The sequence below is a fragment of the Tricharina praecox genome (genome assembly GCF_024521635.1).
Source record: "Tricharina praecox strain CBS 144465 chromosome Unknown BZA05scaffold_8, whole genome shotgun sequence".
Lineage (NCBI taxonomy): Eukaryota > Fungi > Ascomycota > Pezizomycetes > Pezizales > Pyronemataceae > Tricharina > Tricharina praecox.
Genome location: NW_026250410.1, coordinates 772,904 through 788,878, shown reverse-complemented (window position 1 = coordinate 788,878; position 15,975 = coordinate 772,904). Strand labels below are relative to the sequence as shown.

Here is a 15,975-nt window from a genome sequence, read left to right as displayed (position 1 = left end):
GATCAAACCGAGCGCCTTCGCATCCTACCTATCACTAGCCCCTGAATACGAGCGATACCAGCGAGCGAAGGACCGAGGGCTGGAAGAGCATCTCCGACTGTCGAAGACCACCGAGGGCGCGTTGTCCCCGGCGCCAAGCATAGCCGAGCAAACGGTCATCATGGATGACACCTCGTCGATCAAATCGGCGAGACGCCGGAGACCCAGCCTTGCCGTAGCGCCACTACAAACTGTCCCTCGAGTTTACTTCGACGAAAACTTCCGTCTCGAGAATCCCCGGACGTTTGATGTAGTTAGTGAGCGCTCGGAGGTGATCAAGTCTACAGTACCAGCAGGCCAGGGGGAGAACGGCGTGGGGGCATTGGCGGCACAGTCACAGAGGAAGGCTCTGGCCACGAACGCAATACTACAGGAGAAACTATCGTGGTATATGGACACTGTGGAGGTGCATTTGATATCATCAATATCAACAGCTAGCTCGTCATTTTTTGCAGCGCTGGGTGATCTACGAGAGCTTCATTCCGAAGCTGCGGCAAGTGTGCATAAGATTCAAGCCCTTCGGAAGGAGCTGGTACGACTGGACGAGGAGCAGGCCGTGAAGGGCCTTGAAATCGTGCGGCTGCGCCGTCGGCGGGACAATGTCGCAAAGCTTGAGCGCGCGGTAAAACAGATAGAACAAGTGACGCTGGGTGTCCAGCAGGTGGAGAAGTCACTCGAGCACCATGAAATTGAAACCGCGTTAGACGTCATCGTCGAGACGGAGCGATTACTCGCTGGTGAGGGGGAGGGCCTCATCGACCTCCGCGGCGTCAGATCTCTGGAGGCCGTCATGGCGGACCTGAACCACCTCCGGTACAGAATCGGCAAAGCGTATGAAGCCCGGTTCGTTCAATGCCTTCTCGACGACCTTCGCTTCCACGTCGAAAGAGTGCCATCGTCCGAAACCCTCCGCCGATTTGCACAGAGCTTCCAGCGAGAGCAATACCAACGTTTTCTCAACTCACAGCAAAAGAACAACTTCTTCCCGCCACCCCGCTCAAGCAGTCTGCCGCCCGAATTTGCAATCCTTTCTGACAGCCTACGTAATCTACTCAAGCAGCACCTCGACGGGCTTCAGAGAGCGAACCATATCAATGATGCAGTTCAGGCTTACCGGGACGCAGTGATTAAGGAGGCTAAGAATCTCATTCGGCGAAATCTGCCCAGTGAAGGCGATGCCGACAGTGTCGCTTCAAATATTTCGCACTTGTCCCGAAGGTCTCGTTCCGGGGGAATACGACAGTCATCCGCCGACAAGAGTCAAGCACTCACACGAGCACTCAGGCTTCTCGGGCCGGCGGATGCTGAGGATCTCCTGGTCAAGATATACACCGGAGTATCGGAGCTCATCCGGCGATTGGGGTCGCAACAGAAGATGCTCCTCGACGTGACCATGCAAATGGGCGAGACCGGAGTGGGCGGGATGCTGTCTCCACGGCTTGAGCAGAACGGCTTCCAGAACGGCTTTTCTAGCGAAATGCATCGAAGCCGCAGCGAAAGCGACCCGACGATATCGATGGACATATCCGATCTGATCTCCAGTGCTGTGGAGATATCGCAATCCCACATCGTCAAGCTGGTCAAAGTCCGCACAGAGCAGGTCGCCCACTACCCACCAGACATGTTCATACGCTACTTCACCTTGACTCGGCTCTTTGCTCAGGAATGCGAAGCTGTATCTGTTAGAGTTGGTCCGGGATTGCAGAACGCGGTGAGCAACCAGATCCGCGATTTCCTGTCTGCCTACCAGGACGACCGGATACGAAACCTCGCCGACTGTCTGGAGAAAGATAAGTGGGCTGCCAAAGAATTTGAACCGGAGCGGCAGAAGAGCCTGGACAGGATTCTAAAAGCAGCAACCACTGACCCCGAGGAATGGGTTGGCATCGGCCGACTCTGGGAGATTCGGGCGAGGGAACAAGGCGAAACCATAAAGCTACCTCCACCGCCATCCGAGACCGACGATAATCCCGCAAATGGGGTTGTTGCTCCAGCAGCAACAGAACCGCCCAAGAAACTTACACACGCCATCGTCGATGACCAGAAATTCATACTACCAGAGTCAGGATTACTGGTACTCACTGAGATCGAATCGTACCTGCGATTAGTCGTAAACATGCCAGGCGTAACACAAGAGCTGGGCTCCAACATTCTTCAATTCCTTCAGGTGAGCTCCCTTCTCTATCCTTTCTCACTGCATCCATATCCTTCTCACACGTCCATCTGCAGCTCTTCAACTCACGTACATTCCAACTAATTCTCGGCGCGGGCGCCACCCGATCGGCCGGCCTGAAATCCATAACCACCAAGCACCTGGCGATGGCCTCTCAGGCCCTTTCGATAATCACCACGATAATTCCGTACATTCGCGAGGCGCTCCGGCGGCACTCCTCATCCCCAAACCTGGTCGCAGACTTTGATAAGCTCAAGAGGACGACCCAAGAGTACCAGGATGAGATCCACGGCAAGCTCATCAGCATAATGTCGGACCGGGCGCGCACGCACGTCGCCACCATGAAGAAGATGAACTGGGACGAGGTCTGGGTCGGCGAAGACGGGAGGTACTATATGGATATCCTGTGCAGAGAGACGGGCGTGCTCTACAAAGTCCTCAATAAACACCTCCCCCTCCCCGAAGTGCGCGGCATTATGGGTCCCGTCTTTCAGGACTATGCGGATAAGCTTGTCGATGGAGTTTCTGGCGCGGTCGTGAGAACCGAGGACGGGAAGAAGAGGTATGCCATCTCGTTTCCCCATCACCTACAACTCCGCTAACACACTGGAAGGATGGCGAGAGACGCGGAAACCTTCCGTACAAAACTCGGTGGTCTGGAGGGCTGCGGTAATGCTGGGGAGATAGTAATGGATGCAGTCGGGAGCAAGGCGCTCTCCACCACTCCCGGCCCCACCGAAGACGATAGAAGCAACAGGGCCGGTACACCGTTGGCTAGGAATGCGCCCCATAATCCTCTCATGAACGGGAATTAGTTCTTCCTGTAATTTTATCTGGGGTTTGTTATTCCTTTTGTCGGCAGCTTTTTATTTGAGATATTTGGTTGCGTTTTGATTGTTTTGGGCGTCTGCGTTTTGTGCTCTGATGCTATTTTCGTTTAACCAACTGACAATCGGATATCTGCTTTTACCTTACTTCGTCATACACTTGTTTTGGTCTCATGTAAAGTACTTTCTGTGGCAGCGATCGGTGTCAGGGCGTATGCGCGTACCCGAAATCGTCCACGTATGAGCTCGATCTTGGCCTGAGGTAGGTGTGCTGGGCTACACAACGGTATAGGAAGGAAATGGTGGATGTAATCTCCTATTACTACAAGGCACGGGGGAAATGTAGAAGAAAACGTCAGGTGTAATCCAATGTCCCCATTCCCGTGCCCCCCTCCTAACCCCTCCTCCCCTCTCCTCATCTAATCCCACATAGATACAAAAAAAAAGACGATACGGAGGTTTTGTGCAGGTGTGTGTGGTTTTATTGTTGGAAGGGTGTGGACTGTTTATTTGCTGCCCTGGGGGTACAGGTCCTCGACAAGTTCGAGACCAAGCTCCTGTCGCAGGGGGGCGAGCTCCTCAAGGTATTGCTCGTACTGCTGCTTGTTCTCGACCTTGGCCTTGACACCTGCGGTGGGGAGAGAGAGTTAGCTATTTCCCCAATCTCACTCGCCCACACACACACACACACACACACACACACACTCTCTCTCTCTCTCTCGTTGCGTCATGGGAAAATGATGGCGAGCACGGCGAGCACACCAAACAGACGCCCGACACGCTTCATCCGCCCTGCCACCGGCAGAGGGTGCAGTCACACCACTACCCTCTCATCATCGGCATCATATCGTCGGTCGCGCGCGCTGTGTGGAGAGAGAGGGTATGTGGGAGAGGATAGAACTAGAAACGTAGATTCGTACCCTCGAAGATTCTCACAGCGGTGGGGAAGTCATTGACGCGGCGCGCAGCCTTCAAGGCGGCGGTGATGACGGAGGTGGAGGGAACGAGATCGTAGGCGAAAGCGTTGTTCAGGTTGCGCTGGAGCTCGAAGACATCCTGGACAGAGTCGAATTCCTTCTCGTATCTAAGCGGGTTTGGTTAGCAGGCCGCTTTCTTCTTTCCCCTAGACAAACAAAAAGCGCAGTGGTGGTGGTGATGGTGGTGGTGGGGCCGGACGGCAGTGATGATGCAGGCTGTTGGTCGTCTGGGAGACCAAGACTTGGCTGGATAGATGGGTAATGATCACCCCACAATTCGTCCTTTCTTTCCTGCGCTTCAACCTCTCTCCCGATCTCCCCCGCACCACCAACCAAGCCCACCAAGAAGAAAGCCGATTCCGTAATATAGAATCACCGTAAAGCCGGTCCCTTACCTAGCAGTGAACTCCTCGAAACTCTCCTCGTGCGAATCGGAGTAGTTGCGGACAGCGATCCTGGTCGCGAGAACTCGAGGCGCAATCGCGGCAGAGCGGGTAGCCGAAGTGCGGAGAGCAGGCCTGGCAGAGGCGGCGACAAGGCGAAGGAAAGCCATTGGGGTTTCTGGTTGTTGAGCGGAGAGTGGAGATTGGGTGAGGGGTGGTAGGTACCGGTAGGTGATGGGTGTTGGTGGAGTAGTGACGAAACTGATTCGGGTGAATGGTTGCGGTGGTCGATGGGGATTTTACTGGAGTAGCCGCTCCTTGGGCGGATGGGCTGACTACTACGATATTGTTTTTGCCCGGTTCGTTCATCACTCAATGTTGGGGGCTTGATTACCCGGCAACCCGAGCGGTGTCCTCCCTCCCTTGCATAGCATCTCACTCGGAGGAGACAGGTCGGGATAAGGACTGCGGCTCTCGGCGCGGAATGAGGACCGATTGGAGCCCCTACTCTATGTAGAGTCTAGAGGGCTCTGCAAGAGAGCCAAGTGTTTCTGGCGGGAGCGTTGCTACGCCATTTCAGGCAGCAGACCAGGCCTATTTGGGCGTCGGGGATCGTGGCACACTACAGATCTTGTGCGGTTGGCCTGAAGGGTACCGGTACATGTGTACCACGTTCGTCCGCCTACATATAGCAGGTACCGTTATGCAACTCTCCTGCTTTCGTGCCCAGCCTTCCCATCAAAGAAGTCCCACAAGTAACCAGCCGCCGTTAACACATGCTCATGGGATGGACCTCCGGGAGTATTTTCGCCGAATCGCGCTGATGCGATGGCGATGGCGATTGCCATGGATTGGTATGGGGTCGGCACCGGAGATATCATCAATGAGGCAGTCGTCAATGTCGATGTCGTGAATGGAAAGTGCGCCCCTGCTGCGGTAGGAATCAAGGTAAAAAGATATCTCCGGCCGCCAGTACAAACCCTCGACGAAGATCCACAGTAAATCAGCAGCCAAAAATTACCCGTCACAAGCCACAGAACGGGACGCTTCCGCCGGATTGTTAGCACACACCGGCACCTCCCCCGCCGCTCGGACAAGAGATGTCCGGGAACTCAACTCGACCATCGCCGGCGTCAGACGCGCTTAGCAAACGGGCGCAAGTACTCTACTACCTACGGTATACAACCATCAGCGAAAATTTTGCTATGGAAAAGTGGCTATGGCTGGACTCGCGTCCAGAGTTGACGTAGACGTAAGCAGGAGTCTGGTTATGAGCGTGGTTGTTGCGGGAGACCGTGATACCGGTACTCGACATACTTGGATATGTATCGTACACGATGGCGCCGGCCTTTCGGTACCAGTCCGATTCCAAGATTGCTTACTTTAGGTATTTGATTGCCGTACACGAGTACGAGGCTGCGGCGGTGCTGATAATACGCACGCGTACGTACCTCCAGTACTCGCGTCTACTGGCCTCTTACTCTGCCTCATGTCCTCCCGTGTGGCGTGGTGAAACTCAAGCTCCATCCCCATAGTCTGCGGAGAACAGATGTTGCGATTGGAAGAAGGAAATGCCTTCCCGCCGCATGCCGCAAAAAAAAAGAAAAAAACCGGGCTTAAACTGCTTCTCCCGTTTTCTTCTTCTTCACTTTCACGTGCTTGCTTTCCCCCGATCACAGGTTGCCCCTGCGCCCCCCCAACTTCTGCAGCAAGCCCAGCCCATTGGCTACCCCCGGCATCTCGAAATTTGTCTACGACTACTACGGTACTGCTAGATACGCTGCTGCTACCATCTACATGGAGTAGAAGTAGACTACAGTACGGTACTGCCACTCCTTAACCCCCTTTCCGTCCTTTCTCCCCAGGCCTTCCAACGATCGCTGTCGCTTCCTACCAACTTGCTACTTCTACTTCTTCCTCCTTCTTCCCCCTTCCCTCCTAATCACCACTTCCTCTTTACAATCCTTTAATCTTCGTTGCTCCCGCCGCGTCCTCGTTGGCCTCATCCCCCCCATCCTCCCTCCACGATCAAGAACGCGTCTCTCGGTCGTGCTTCCACTCTTTCCTTACGACCCACTCCCGTCTTCGGACAGCTCTCCTCGCTCCCGGGAATCCTTCTCAACCTTATAATCATCTTCTCTCGTTTGCCTTGCGCCGCGTCATGAATTTCATAACATCACTAGCCACAGACCTGGTAAAGGTGATCGATGTCCAGATCCCTTCGGTCGATCGGCCATTCGGAGTGCACCTCTGGCCGATATTCGATGTCTTCTACAAGCGTGCCACCGGCGAGGGTGCAACCGATTTCAGATTCGAATACGGCACAACACCATTAGGCACCTTCCAGACTGCTGGATCGTTGATCATCGCGTACTACGCGATCATCTTCGGTGGCCGGGCGATCATGAAGAACTTCCAGCCGTTCAAGCTGCAGTTTCTCTTCCAGGTCCACAACCTGCTGTTGACGCTGATCTCGGGGATCCTTTTGGTGCTGTTCATGGAGGAACTGATTCCCACTGTCTACCACAATGGTATCTTCTTCGCAATTTGTGCCCGTGATGGCGGTTGGACAAAGCCTCTCGTCACACTGTACTATGTGTGTTTTCCCACTCTGGATGTGCCCGTTTCTTTTCGCTAACACGCTCCGCGCAGTTGAACTACCTTACCAAGTATGTTGAGCTTTTGGATACCGTCTTCTTGGTTGTCAAGAAGAAGCCACTCAGTACGTTCACAATCGATCTGGCTGCCTAGAGACGCGTGCTGACCTTTCCTACAGCCTTCCTGCACTGTTACCATCACGGCGCGACTGCCCTGCTCTGCTACACCCAGCTCATCGGCTCCACCTCCGTGGTATGTGGTTGATCGTCTGATTGGGACATCCGCGCAATTGCTAACGTCGCATTAGTCTTGGGTTCCTATCTCGCTCAACCTTTTCGTTCACGTTGTCATGTACTGGTACTACTTCCAGTCTGCTCGTGGTGTCCGTGTCTGGTGGAAGCAGTGGATCACCCGTCTCCAGATCACCCAGTTCGTCATTGATCTTGGTTTGTGCCCCCGGTTCGCCCGAAAGCGGAATACAGGTCAGGCTTGCTAACTGTGCGCCTAGGCTTTGTTTACTTCGCCTCGTACACCTACTTCACCTCCACCTACTGGCCGTGGATCCCCAATGCGGGCCGTTGTGCTGGTGAGGAGTTCGCCGCGTTCTCCGGTTGCGGTATCCTGAGCAGCTACCTCGTCCTGTTCCTCAGCTTCTACGCGAGTACCTACAAACGTGCCGGCAAGCGCGCCGCTACCAAGGCCGTGCAGAACGGTGAAATCGCGCCCAGCCCCATCTTCTCCCAGGACGTCGTAAACAGCGTCCGGACCAACGGCAATGGCGTGGCCGTCAATGGCAGCGCAAAGAAGCAGAGCACCGTCCGAAGCCGCAAAGCATAATTGAGACACATCATGCTTTCTAGCAACAGCAGTAGTACGAGAGAGAGGGAGAGGGGGCGAAGAAGTCTGGATAAAATATACATCGGAGGCGGGATGAGGATGCTTGCGGGTTACGTCTTTACTGTGGACATGAAGAGATGCGGTGCAATGACGGCGCGTGGTCGATTAGGGTAATCTCCAGGGGCTTAAGGCAAGGCAAGGCGTCTTCCGCGTGTTTGGATTCATTCTTCTCTTCAAATTCACAGTAGGGTGGGATATCGTTCTTTGTTCATATTTTTCTGTTTACTTCTGTATTTCTGGTTACCCGTTTCCTTCCTTCGGACAGTTGTGAGGTAATTCCTTTCACTCACGTGTTCCTGCGGGAGAACGAGGAGCGGGGGATTATTTACTATTGTATTTCTCCCTTCTGGTTATGTCATTTCTTTTTAAACCTTTTCTTTTTTTTTTTTTGCGCACGGGGCTTCCGAAAACCATTACCACAATCAGTTTTTACTCTTCTAGATATTAAACTTCTATTCTTTTTTGCTGCGGTTCATATCCTGTTTGTTATGTTGTCAATTTCTTGGGTTGTGCCGGCAGGCGGATATGATCGTGTGCTAGGGGATGAGGGACAGAGCTTGATGTGGTGGTACTCAGATGGAGAAACGAGGCTTGCGCAGCAGTCGCAGGTGGCGAGGTGATCGTTCATAGTTGCTAGGTACATACAATGATAATACCTATGGAATTGGCAGGGTGTGGATAAGGCATGGAGTGGGCATCATCAGTAAGAATTCAATGGTGTTGTGTGCTTATTGTTTTCTGTTTAATCATCATAGCATTCGACCTTAATAGATCACGGCTGAATTAAACGTCCGGTTCCACCCCACTGTCCCCCTGCCGCTGACAGTGGGCTCGATGTGGTTCCTTTTTTCCCTCTCTGTTTAGCCCTCTCTCACTCATAGCGCACCAAAGAAATCACAGATGAGGGGAGACAGACAAGAAGGTGATGTGTGCTCAGCCAGTCACAAACATTTCGGCAATCGGTACGCGAGTGATCATACATGAATCACTTCAGTTTCACATTGGATTAGGTAGAAGTGTTGCACCGACTGACCCCCACCACGACGCCCCACCACCCTCACCATCTTCCTTCGCCACCACCCTCACCACCACCATGCCCTTCGCCCAACTCGTAATCGGACCCCCGGGGTCAGGGAAATCTACCTACTGCAACGGCATGCACCAATTCATGGGAGCCATCGGGCGCAAATGTTCGATTGTGAACCTCGATCCGGCGAACGACGCGACGGGCTACCCGTGCGCGCTGGACATCCGGTCGATCATCACGCTCGACGAGGTGATGGACGAGGAGGGGCTCGGACCCAACGGCGGCGTCATGTACGCGCTCGAGGAACTCTACGAGAATATTGAGTGGCTCGAAGAGGGCGTCAGCCGGCTCGGGAACGATTATGTTCTCTTCGACTGTCCGGGACAGGTCGAGCTGTTTACTCACCACCAGAGTTTGAGGAAGATCTTTGCCAGGCTGCAGAAGATTGGGTATCGGGTCTGTCGTTTCTCCCCCCTTGACTTGGGAGTGGCGTGGAGGGAGGGGGCGCTGATAGGTGCAGTTGGTAGTTGTCCACCTCGTTGACGCGCACTACATCACGGACCCGGCAAAATACATCTCCGTGCTCCTGCTATCGCTGCGGAGCATGCTGCAACTAGACCTTCCGCACATTAACGTGCTCAGCAAAATAGACCTACTACGTGACTATGGCGAGCTAGCGTTCAATCTGGACTTCTACACCGAGGTGCAGGATCTCAGCTATCTGCTGCCACTGCTGGAGCAGGACCAACGCACGAAGAAGTTTGCGAAGCTGAACGAGGCGATTGTCGACCTCGTGGAGAGCTTCTCGCTCGTGAACTTTGAGACTCTGGCGGTAGAAGATAAGAAGAGCATGACGCATCTGCTACAGGCGGTGGATAGAGCGGGGGGCTACGCGTTTGGGGAGGCAGAGGGCGCAGGCGACAGTGTGTGGGCGCTTGCGATGCGCGGGGGGTGGACTGAGGGGATGGAGGCGCGAGATATACAAGAGAGGTGGGTCGATCATAGAGATGAGCACGATGACTTTGAGAGGAAGCAGTTGGAGGCAGAGAGGGAAGCTATGGAGGAGAAACTGAAGGCCGAGGAGGAGATGGGCGGGATGTATTAGGTGATATACATGACCGGCTGGCCTTCGGAGTTTAGAGACTACGGCGAACACATACTCTTTCCCGTCTATGATAATGCGCTTGATTGATGATGATATCCCATGACCTGACCGTTCCACCCCGTTCCACCGCTCGCCCGATGCCGCGCAATATGTAGTCTACTCCCCAAACAACCTCTTGACCCTCCTCAACACACTGTCCTTCTCCGGATCGTACGGGTGATCCTTACTCGGTATCTCAAGGACCGCCGGGAAAGCCGCAGTAAAAGAATCGATACGATAACGGATCTTCTCGGCGATCTGTTTCCACCGCGCGTCAGCTCCCACCACTCCCCCGCTCCCTCCATCACACAGAACTCACGTGTTGGTTGATCAGCAGGATCCCCACGTCCTTTCTAGTAGTGAACTCCTCGAACGCCTTCTCGATCTCGGAAACCTCCGTCTTTGCATCAACGACGAGAAAATTCGTGCTGCTGTTGGGCGCGGGAGTAACGTGGCCGATGCCGGCGAGGAGCAATCCTGTCACGGAGTCCTATCGTGCGCTCCATGTCAGCTGCGGCTGTCTCCTCCTCCTCCAAGAAGCGGGATAGGCATGCCTCGTCCCCGATCACGGCGAGGAATTGGCGGTCTTTGTAGGATGAGGGGGCGGCCGCCATGGTTGTGCAGTCGTTGGTGTTGTGGAGCTGGGGGAGCTGGCGGATGGAGAGCAAGGTACGGGTACCTTCTCTATCGCACCTCACATGGATGACGGCGACGGCGCTTCTCCGGTTGGGGGTTAGTGCGGGGTGGGGCAATACGAGAGATCCAAAAAGTTTGAAGCTGCTGCACAACCCCACCGTGAAACCCACCAAAAAAACTCAAAAAACCACGGCCTCATAACCACCATACACACAAGCCAGGCAATAATGGACGACTACGGCAGTGACGACGAGTCCGTCCAGGACTACACCGAAACAAAGGTCCTCCTGGGCTACGCCGAGACTGAGCCGAGTAGCGACCTCATCAGCCATCTCGGTGGAGAACCTGTACTTCCACTCCGTCCCTCCTACTGGTTGAGCTTTTTTGCTGAGTATGTGATGTCAGATATGGCCACATCCTTCCTCGCCTGCCGACGCACGCCTCGCTAAATGCGCATGTTGTAACAAACTCATGCCACTGCTGCTCCAGCTCAATGGCGCAATCCCGGAGAGCCCGCACGAGAGAATGTTTTACGTCTTTGGCTGCAAGGAGAAGACGTGCCGGCGGAAGAAGGGGAGCATGAAAGCGCTACGGGGAGTGAAGGTGTCGAAGGATTACGAGCTGCGGATTGCGAAGGCGAAGGAAGAGGAGGAGGCGAGGAGAGCTGAAGAGAAGAGGAAAAGAGAGGAAGATGCGACGAAACCGAAGGCTGGGAATTTGCTATTTGGGTCGGGGGCTGGGCTGGGTATGGGCGCGGAAGGAAACCCGTTCTCTGCTGGCGGAAATCCGTTTTCCACCACAGCGACGGCGGCGGCGACAGCGAACCCTTTCTCGACGAAACCCGCAGCTCCTACTACTGCAACGCCAACGGCGGAAAAGCTTACGAAATCGTTCGCCGACACGCTTCGCATCTCCAGCACCACCAAACCTGAGCCCGAGCCACTCCTCTACGGCCCCTCCGAGCCTTGGCCATCACCGCTCCCCTTCACCTACCCACTCTTCTACTTCGATGCTGACTACGAGACCCTCGTCCCCGACGCTCCGATCCCTCAAAAGATCGAAGAAGTCCTCGGCGACGACAAGACCTCGGACTCCCTGCCTGTCTCTAACAACGATGCGGACGACGGTCACTTGGACACAGTTTTCCAGAAGTTCGCGGACCGCGCGGGACAAAATCCCGAGCAAGTACTACGGTATGAGCGCGGTGGCTGCCCACTGCTTTACAGTCATAACGATGAGGTGGCAAAGACCCTACTCGACTCGAAGAAGGAGTTCACGACGGGAAGGATACCGTCGTGCACTGAGTGCGGAAAGAGGGAGCGCGTATTTGAGTTTCAGCTCATGCCACATGCCATCAGTGTCCTTGAGGGGGACTCGATGGGACTCGATGGAATGGAGTGGGGAACGGTCATAGTCGCTACTTGTACTTGTGCTCCGAAGGTGAGGGATGTCAACGGCGTGGGTTGGGTGGAAGAGTGGGTTGGCGTCCAGTGGGAGGGGCAGAACTAGATGTGTCTGGGGGAACTGGAGGGTGAGCGAGGATGGATGATATATCATGTTAATGGAGAGGAGTACCTGGTCCATGTGAAGTCGCTGGTCAGCCACATTGATTTGGAGCCTGTAACTACAATGTAAAAATTGATCTTAAATGCACCACTGCCCCTCTATACGAATGAAGTATTCCAGAAGCAGTGCCAAAGCGAATAGGTATGCAAAGAATTACTTTCAGTAAAATTCGCTTACCTCGACATGAATAGTCAATTGGCCGAGTCACTCCATCTCCATGCTCCAGTCCACCCAATGACAGCTGACATGCAAAGTCACTCGGATGTAGGTATTGAATCTTCGAATATTTAGCATTCAGCCTTCTTCCAAGCCTCACAGCGCATCTCCCCTTATCCCATTCCTCTGAGCCTTTTTTTCGATTCCCTTCTGTGGGCGTTTAAAATATGTGGAATCCTACCTTGTATAAAGCCCAGTGCTCCGTCACAAACGATCACACCACTCAGCTATGTAAGCACACTTTTAAGTGTGGTGATGGGGTGGGGGAGGGGGGAACTGTGGCTCATACAGCCATTGGGGCTAAGTGGACGGCAATAGGACCTGAGTACCTTACGTTCAGAATAACTCCTAGAGCTTGGTTCTGAATGGGACTTCCAAGCACTTTTCAGGGAGAGGTGTGTGTAGAGACACAATGCCCAAACAGAATGTGGAAAGGTTGACTCCTTGGACTTCCTATTGACAGCCAAACAAATCCCTACTCCTGTTTTGTAACTCTCCCCTCAGTTCCAAGTCCTACCTCTAAAATCCTCTCTCAGTTCCAATTCCTACACATCACCCACACCTACTTCCTCTACGCTTCAAGATATCGAACCCAGAGGTATGCCACGCAATTCCCAACCTCCGCCTACCACTCCCCATCCCCCGCCGAGCGTCAAAACATACGTACGTTACTGAAATTTTCTACTCATGGTGTCTCTGCAGCTCAACTATCAACTTGAGGCTGGAGAACTTCTCTATACCACCTTCAGAGGGAGAGGGAGAAGTCAATTATTGTCGTATACGGCCTTTCTAGACTATGGGGACCACTCACATCCGATCTTTCCTACCAGATGCTGAGCCCGCCATTGTTTGTGGTTCCTGAATAGGTGCTCTCGAGTCTGCTTGGCCCAGTTGGACCACCAGCACTGATCGTCCTCTAGCAGCTTGACCCACTTCAGGCGAGTGTCCGCGAGGGCATGTCACGATTTGAGCTGATAGTACCGTGCGGCTCGGCGCTTCGGGGCCTTCGCCGGGACTGGATCTACCGGTTTGTACTGCGGCTTGGTTTGAAGTGTTTGCGAGTGATTCGGGCTGTCGACCACTCGCGGGCTTCTTTCCATTATTCGTCGCTTATCCGTCGTATGAGATGTGCTAAGGACACGGGAAGGGGGATTCCCGTCTTTCATATATGTTTTGGTAACAGCGCTATTCAACGCCTTTGTTTGCTTTTCGTTTAACGGCAATCTGGGCGTCTGAATATCGTACGGTGCCTGGTGAGTCGGGGCCTCATTGTCCTTTTCCCATGCGCAGACTTTCCTTCCTTAGCACCACCGAGATCTCCGTGTACTATTTTGCAGGAAGCAGCCATAAGAAAGACACGATGCTTCAAAGACCATCGTGTGCATTTTTTGGGACCCTAACACGGCATTCCCGCATTAGTTACCGGTCATATGTATGTAGGAGGAACAGGTGATCTAAGCATGGCGTGTATGTGCCCTTGCGGCAGTGCGCAGACAGCGCAACGGCGCCACAACTTTAAACAGACATCTTGCATAACTGCATAACTTATTGACCGCGCGCTTATCGTCATCGTAGGTTACCTCCGATGAATCGGCGGAGTGGGGATAAGCCATTTCCAGAATGATGTCAGGGATTCTCGGGAATCCGATGCTACATGTGCCGAAAACGACGCACTCGGCGGAACGTTCGACGTCGTGAGATACTTACCAGTACATACCTCCACTACCTATCGAGCGGCTTCCGCCCCTGCGGCACAGCTACCGAATGAGGTCTGATCGGAAGCGGTAGCCGCATAGCTCTTTGCTTTTTCGTTCGCTTCCATTTCTCGCCCTATTTCTATTAGCACTCCCTCCTGGTTTTGCTTTCTTCGATTTACTCACTAAACTTCTTGGGCACCGTGCCCATCATCGGAACAAGCTAATCTTGGCCATCACGCGAAAAAACAAATTTCCCCCTACCACGGTTTAGCACAGATGTCACTCGCCGAGTGATACACTGTGATACTTCCAAGGGCTCAAGAGCGGGATCCTCCCTAACCCATCGCCATTGACGTTTGATTGCCTTTGGATAGTTTCCCGTTAAAGCCTTGTATCTTTGGATACAATTGGAAACCTGTTTAGGAGTGCCAAACCACATATGCACAGCAACAAGCATTTGCATTCTTCAGCTTTCCGAATCCATTCCATTCGTACATAGTTACGCTAGCTATAACCCCACCTCCCTCAAGCCGTTCCCACTCTACTCCTGCCACGCCGTAAAAACGATCCTACTCCCGAATACCTCGCCCTTCTTCAGGGTCACCATACCCTTCCACTCGTCCCTCGCCGCCGCGTCCACAAACCTGCTAGGCTCCACACAGAACCCCGCTCTGGGCACTCTCGCGGGGGTCCCATCCTCCCTCTCCGCAATATCCACATACTTCCCCGTATAAAACTGGAACGCCGGCTCGGTGCTTTTCACCTGCAGGTGGATCTTCGTGTCTGGATGGGAGAAGGTTGCGCAGGTGCGCAGCGGGAGCGACCGTGTATCCAGTGGGATTGAGGAGGGCGAGGAGTGAGTGTCCGCGAAGACGAAGCAGTCGTCGACGTCGGGCGAGGTGAGCCCGAGCGTGAAGGGGACGCTGGCGCTGATCCCTGGGTACGGAGCCGCGGAGGTGTCGATCGGGATGCCGGCGACGTCGAGAGGAAGGTGCTGGTTTGTCGCTAGCGTGGCGATTGTGCCCTCGATCGTGGGGAGGCCGGAGAGGTTGAAGTAGCTATTCGGCAATATCAATATCGATCACCTGGTAGGCATCGGACAGGGCGAGGGACTCACCTGTGGTTCGTCATATTGACCACCGTCTCGTCCGCGCCGCCAACGAGCTCGACTTCATAATCCATGACCACCTCGGTCTTCCCCTGCTCCCCCACCCCTTCGCCCTCCATCACGGTGTAGATGACCTTAACCTTGACCTCTCCGGGAAACCCCTGATCCTTGTGCTCACTGGTGAGCACAAACGTTCCCTTCTCCGTTTCCTCCCAAGCCCTCGTGCCCCATCCCATCTTTCCGCCATGGAGGGTATTCTTCCCATCGTTAACATCGAGGGCCCACTGCTGGCCGGCGACATTGACGACTGCATTGTGTATACGGTTCGCGACGCGGCCAATGGTCGCGCCAAAGTGCGCCGGGTTGTGCGCGTACTCCGCCGCCGTGTTGAAGTTGAGCACTATGTTCCGGCTGCTGGGACCGACGCGGAGCGCTTGCAGGATTGCACCCCGCGGGATGAGTGTGACGCGAGATGTGGACATGGTCTTTGCGGTAGGATTTGACGATTCACATTGTGGGATACGTGTGGAATTTATGCTTCCGGGACCGCCCCGCAACTCTCCCACTCACCCCGCATTCATTCTTCCCCATAGTATGTATAGGAGGAGGAAGGGAGAGATAATAGCCTAAATGATTGGATGTTTTCACCCGTGGTCCCGCGTGCGTACCCGTATCTAGAACAGGATG

The 15,975-nt window shown here is 54.1% G+C and overlaps 7 protein-coding genes across 7 annotated transcripts; 4 read left to right on the top strand and 3 right to left on the bottom strand.

Moving 5' to 3' along the window:
• Nucleotides 1–160: 160 nt before the first annotated feature.
• Nucleotides 161–3,027, top strand: BZA05DRAFT_335191 (Vps54-like protein-domain-containing protein; the record flags this gene model as incomplete). The annotated part of the gene is made up of 3 exons (XM_051480754.1): nt 161–2,206; nt 2,269–2,774; nt 2,826–3,027. 3 exons carry the CDS (start codon nt 161–163, stop codon nt 3,025–3,027), a joined length of 2,754 nt encoding a protein of 917 aa, XP_051340837.1.
• Nucleotides 3,028–3,346: 319 nt separating this feature from the next.
• BZA05DRAFT_393909 (cytochrome c oxidase subunit VA-domain-containing protein) lies at nt 3,347–4,720 on the bottom strand. Its single transcript, XM_051483277.1, has 3 exons — nt 4,412–4,720; nt 3,960–4,123; nt 3,347–3,667 (listed from the first exon to the last, which is right to left on the bottom strand). The coding sequence occupies exons 1-3, from the start codon at nt 4,567–4,569 to the stop codon at nt 3,546–3,548; spliced, it is 444 nt and encodes a 147-aa protein (XP_051340836.1). The 5' UTR covers nt 4,570–4,720; the 3' UTR covers nt 3,347–3,545.
• Nucleotides 4,721–6,400: 1,680 nt separating this feature from the next.
• Nucleotides 6,401–8,100, top strand: BZA05DRAFT_263183 (GNS1/SUR4 family-domain-containing protein). Its single transcript, XM_051480149.1, has 5 exons — nt 6,401–6,995; nt 7,052–7,121; nt 7,176–7,249; nt 7,305–7,443; nt 7,506–8,100. The coding sequence occupies exons 1-5, from the start codon at nt 6,561–6,563 to the stop codon at nt 7,832–7,834; spliced, it is 1,047 nt and encodes a 348-aa protein (XP_051340835.1). The 5' UTR covers nt 6,401–6,560; the 3' UTR covers nt 7,835–8,100.
• Nucleotides 8,101–8,627: 527 nt separating this feature from the next.
• On the top strand, nt 8,628–10,085 carry BZA05DRAFT_393901 (uncharacterized protein). Its single transcript, XM_051483276.1, has 2 exons — nt 8,628–9,377; nt 9,442–10,085. The coding sequence occupies exons 1-2, from the start codon at nt 8,820–8,822 to the stop codon at nt 10,024–10,026; spliced, it is 1,143 nt and encodes a 380-aa protein (XP_051340834.1). The 5' UTR covers nt 8,628–8,819; the 3' UTR covers nt 10,027–10,085.
• On the bottom strand, nt 10,086–10,816 carry BZA05DRAFT_393897 (V-type proton ATPase subunit F). The gene is made up of 3 exons (XM_051483275.1): nt 10,620–10,816; nt 10,385–10,555; nt 10,086–10,323 (listed from the first exon to the last, which is right to left on the bottom strand). The coding sequence occupies exons 1-3, from the start codon at nt 10,677–10,679 to the stop codon at nt 10,183–10,185; spliced, it is 372 nt and encodes a 123-aa protein (XP_051340833.1). The 5' UTR covers nt 10,680–10,816; the 3' UTR covers nt 10,086–10,182.
• A 39-nt stretch (nt 10,817–10,855) lies between these two features.
• On the top strand, nt 10,856–12,354 carry BZA05DRAFT_429625 (programmed cell death protein 2). The gene is made up of 2 exons (XM_051486138.1): nt 10,856–11,048; nt 11,107–12,354. The coding sequence occupies exons 1-2, from the start codon at nt 10,929–10,931 to the stop codon at nt 12,208–12,210; spliced, it is 1,224 nt and encodes a 407-aa protein (XP_051340832.1). The 5' UTR covers nt 10,856–10,928; the 3' UTR covers nt 12,211–12,354.
• A 2,283-nt stretch (nt 12,355–14,637) lies between these two features.
• BZA05DRAFT_393894 (galactose mutarotase-like protein) lies at nt 14,638–15,864 on the bottom strand. The gene is made up of 2 exons (XM_051483274.1): nt 15,298–15,864; nt 14,638–15,238 (listed from the first exon to the last, which is right to left on the bottom strand). Exons 1-2 carry the CDS (start codon nt 15,768–15,770, stop codon nt 14,722–14,724), a joined length of 990 nt encoding a protein of 329 aa, XP_051340831.1. The 5' UTR covers nt 15,771–15,864; the 3' UTR covers nt 14,638–14,721.
• Between the last annotated feature and the right edge of the window lie 111 nt (nt 15,865–15,975).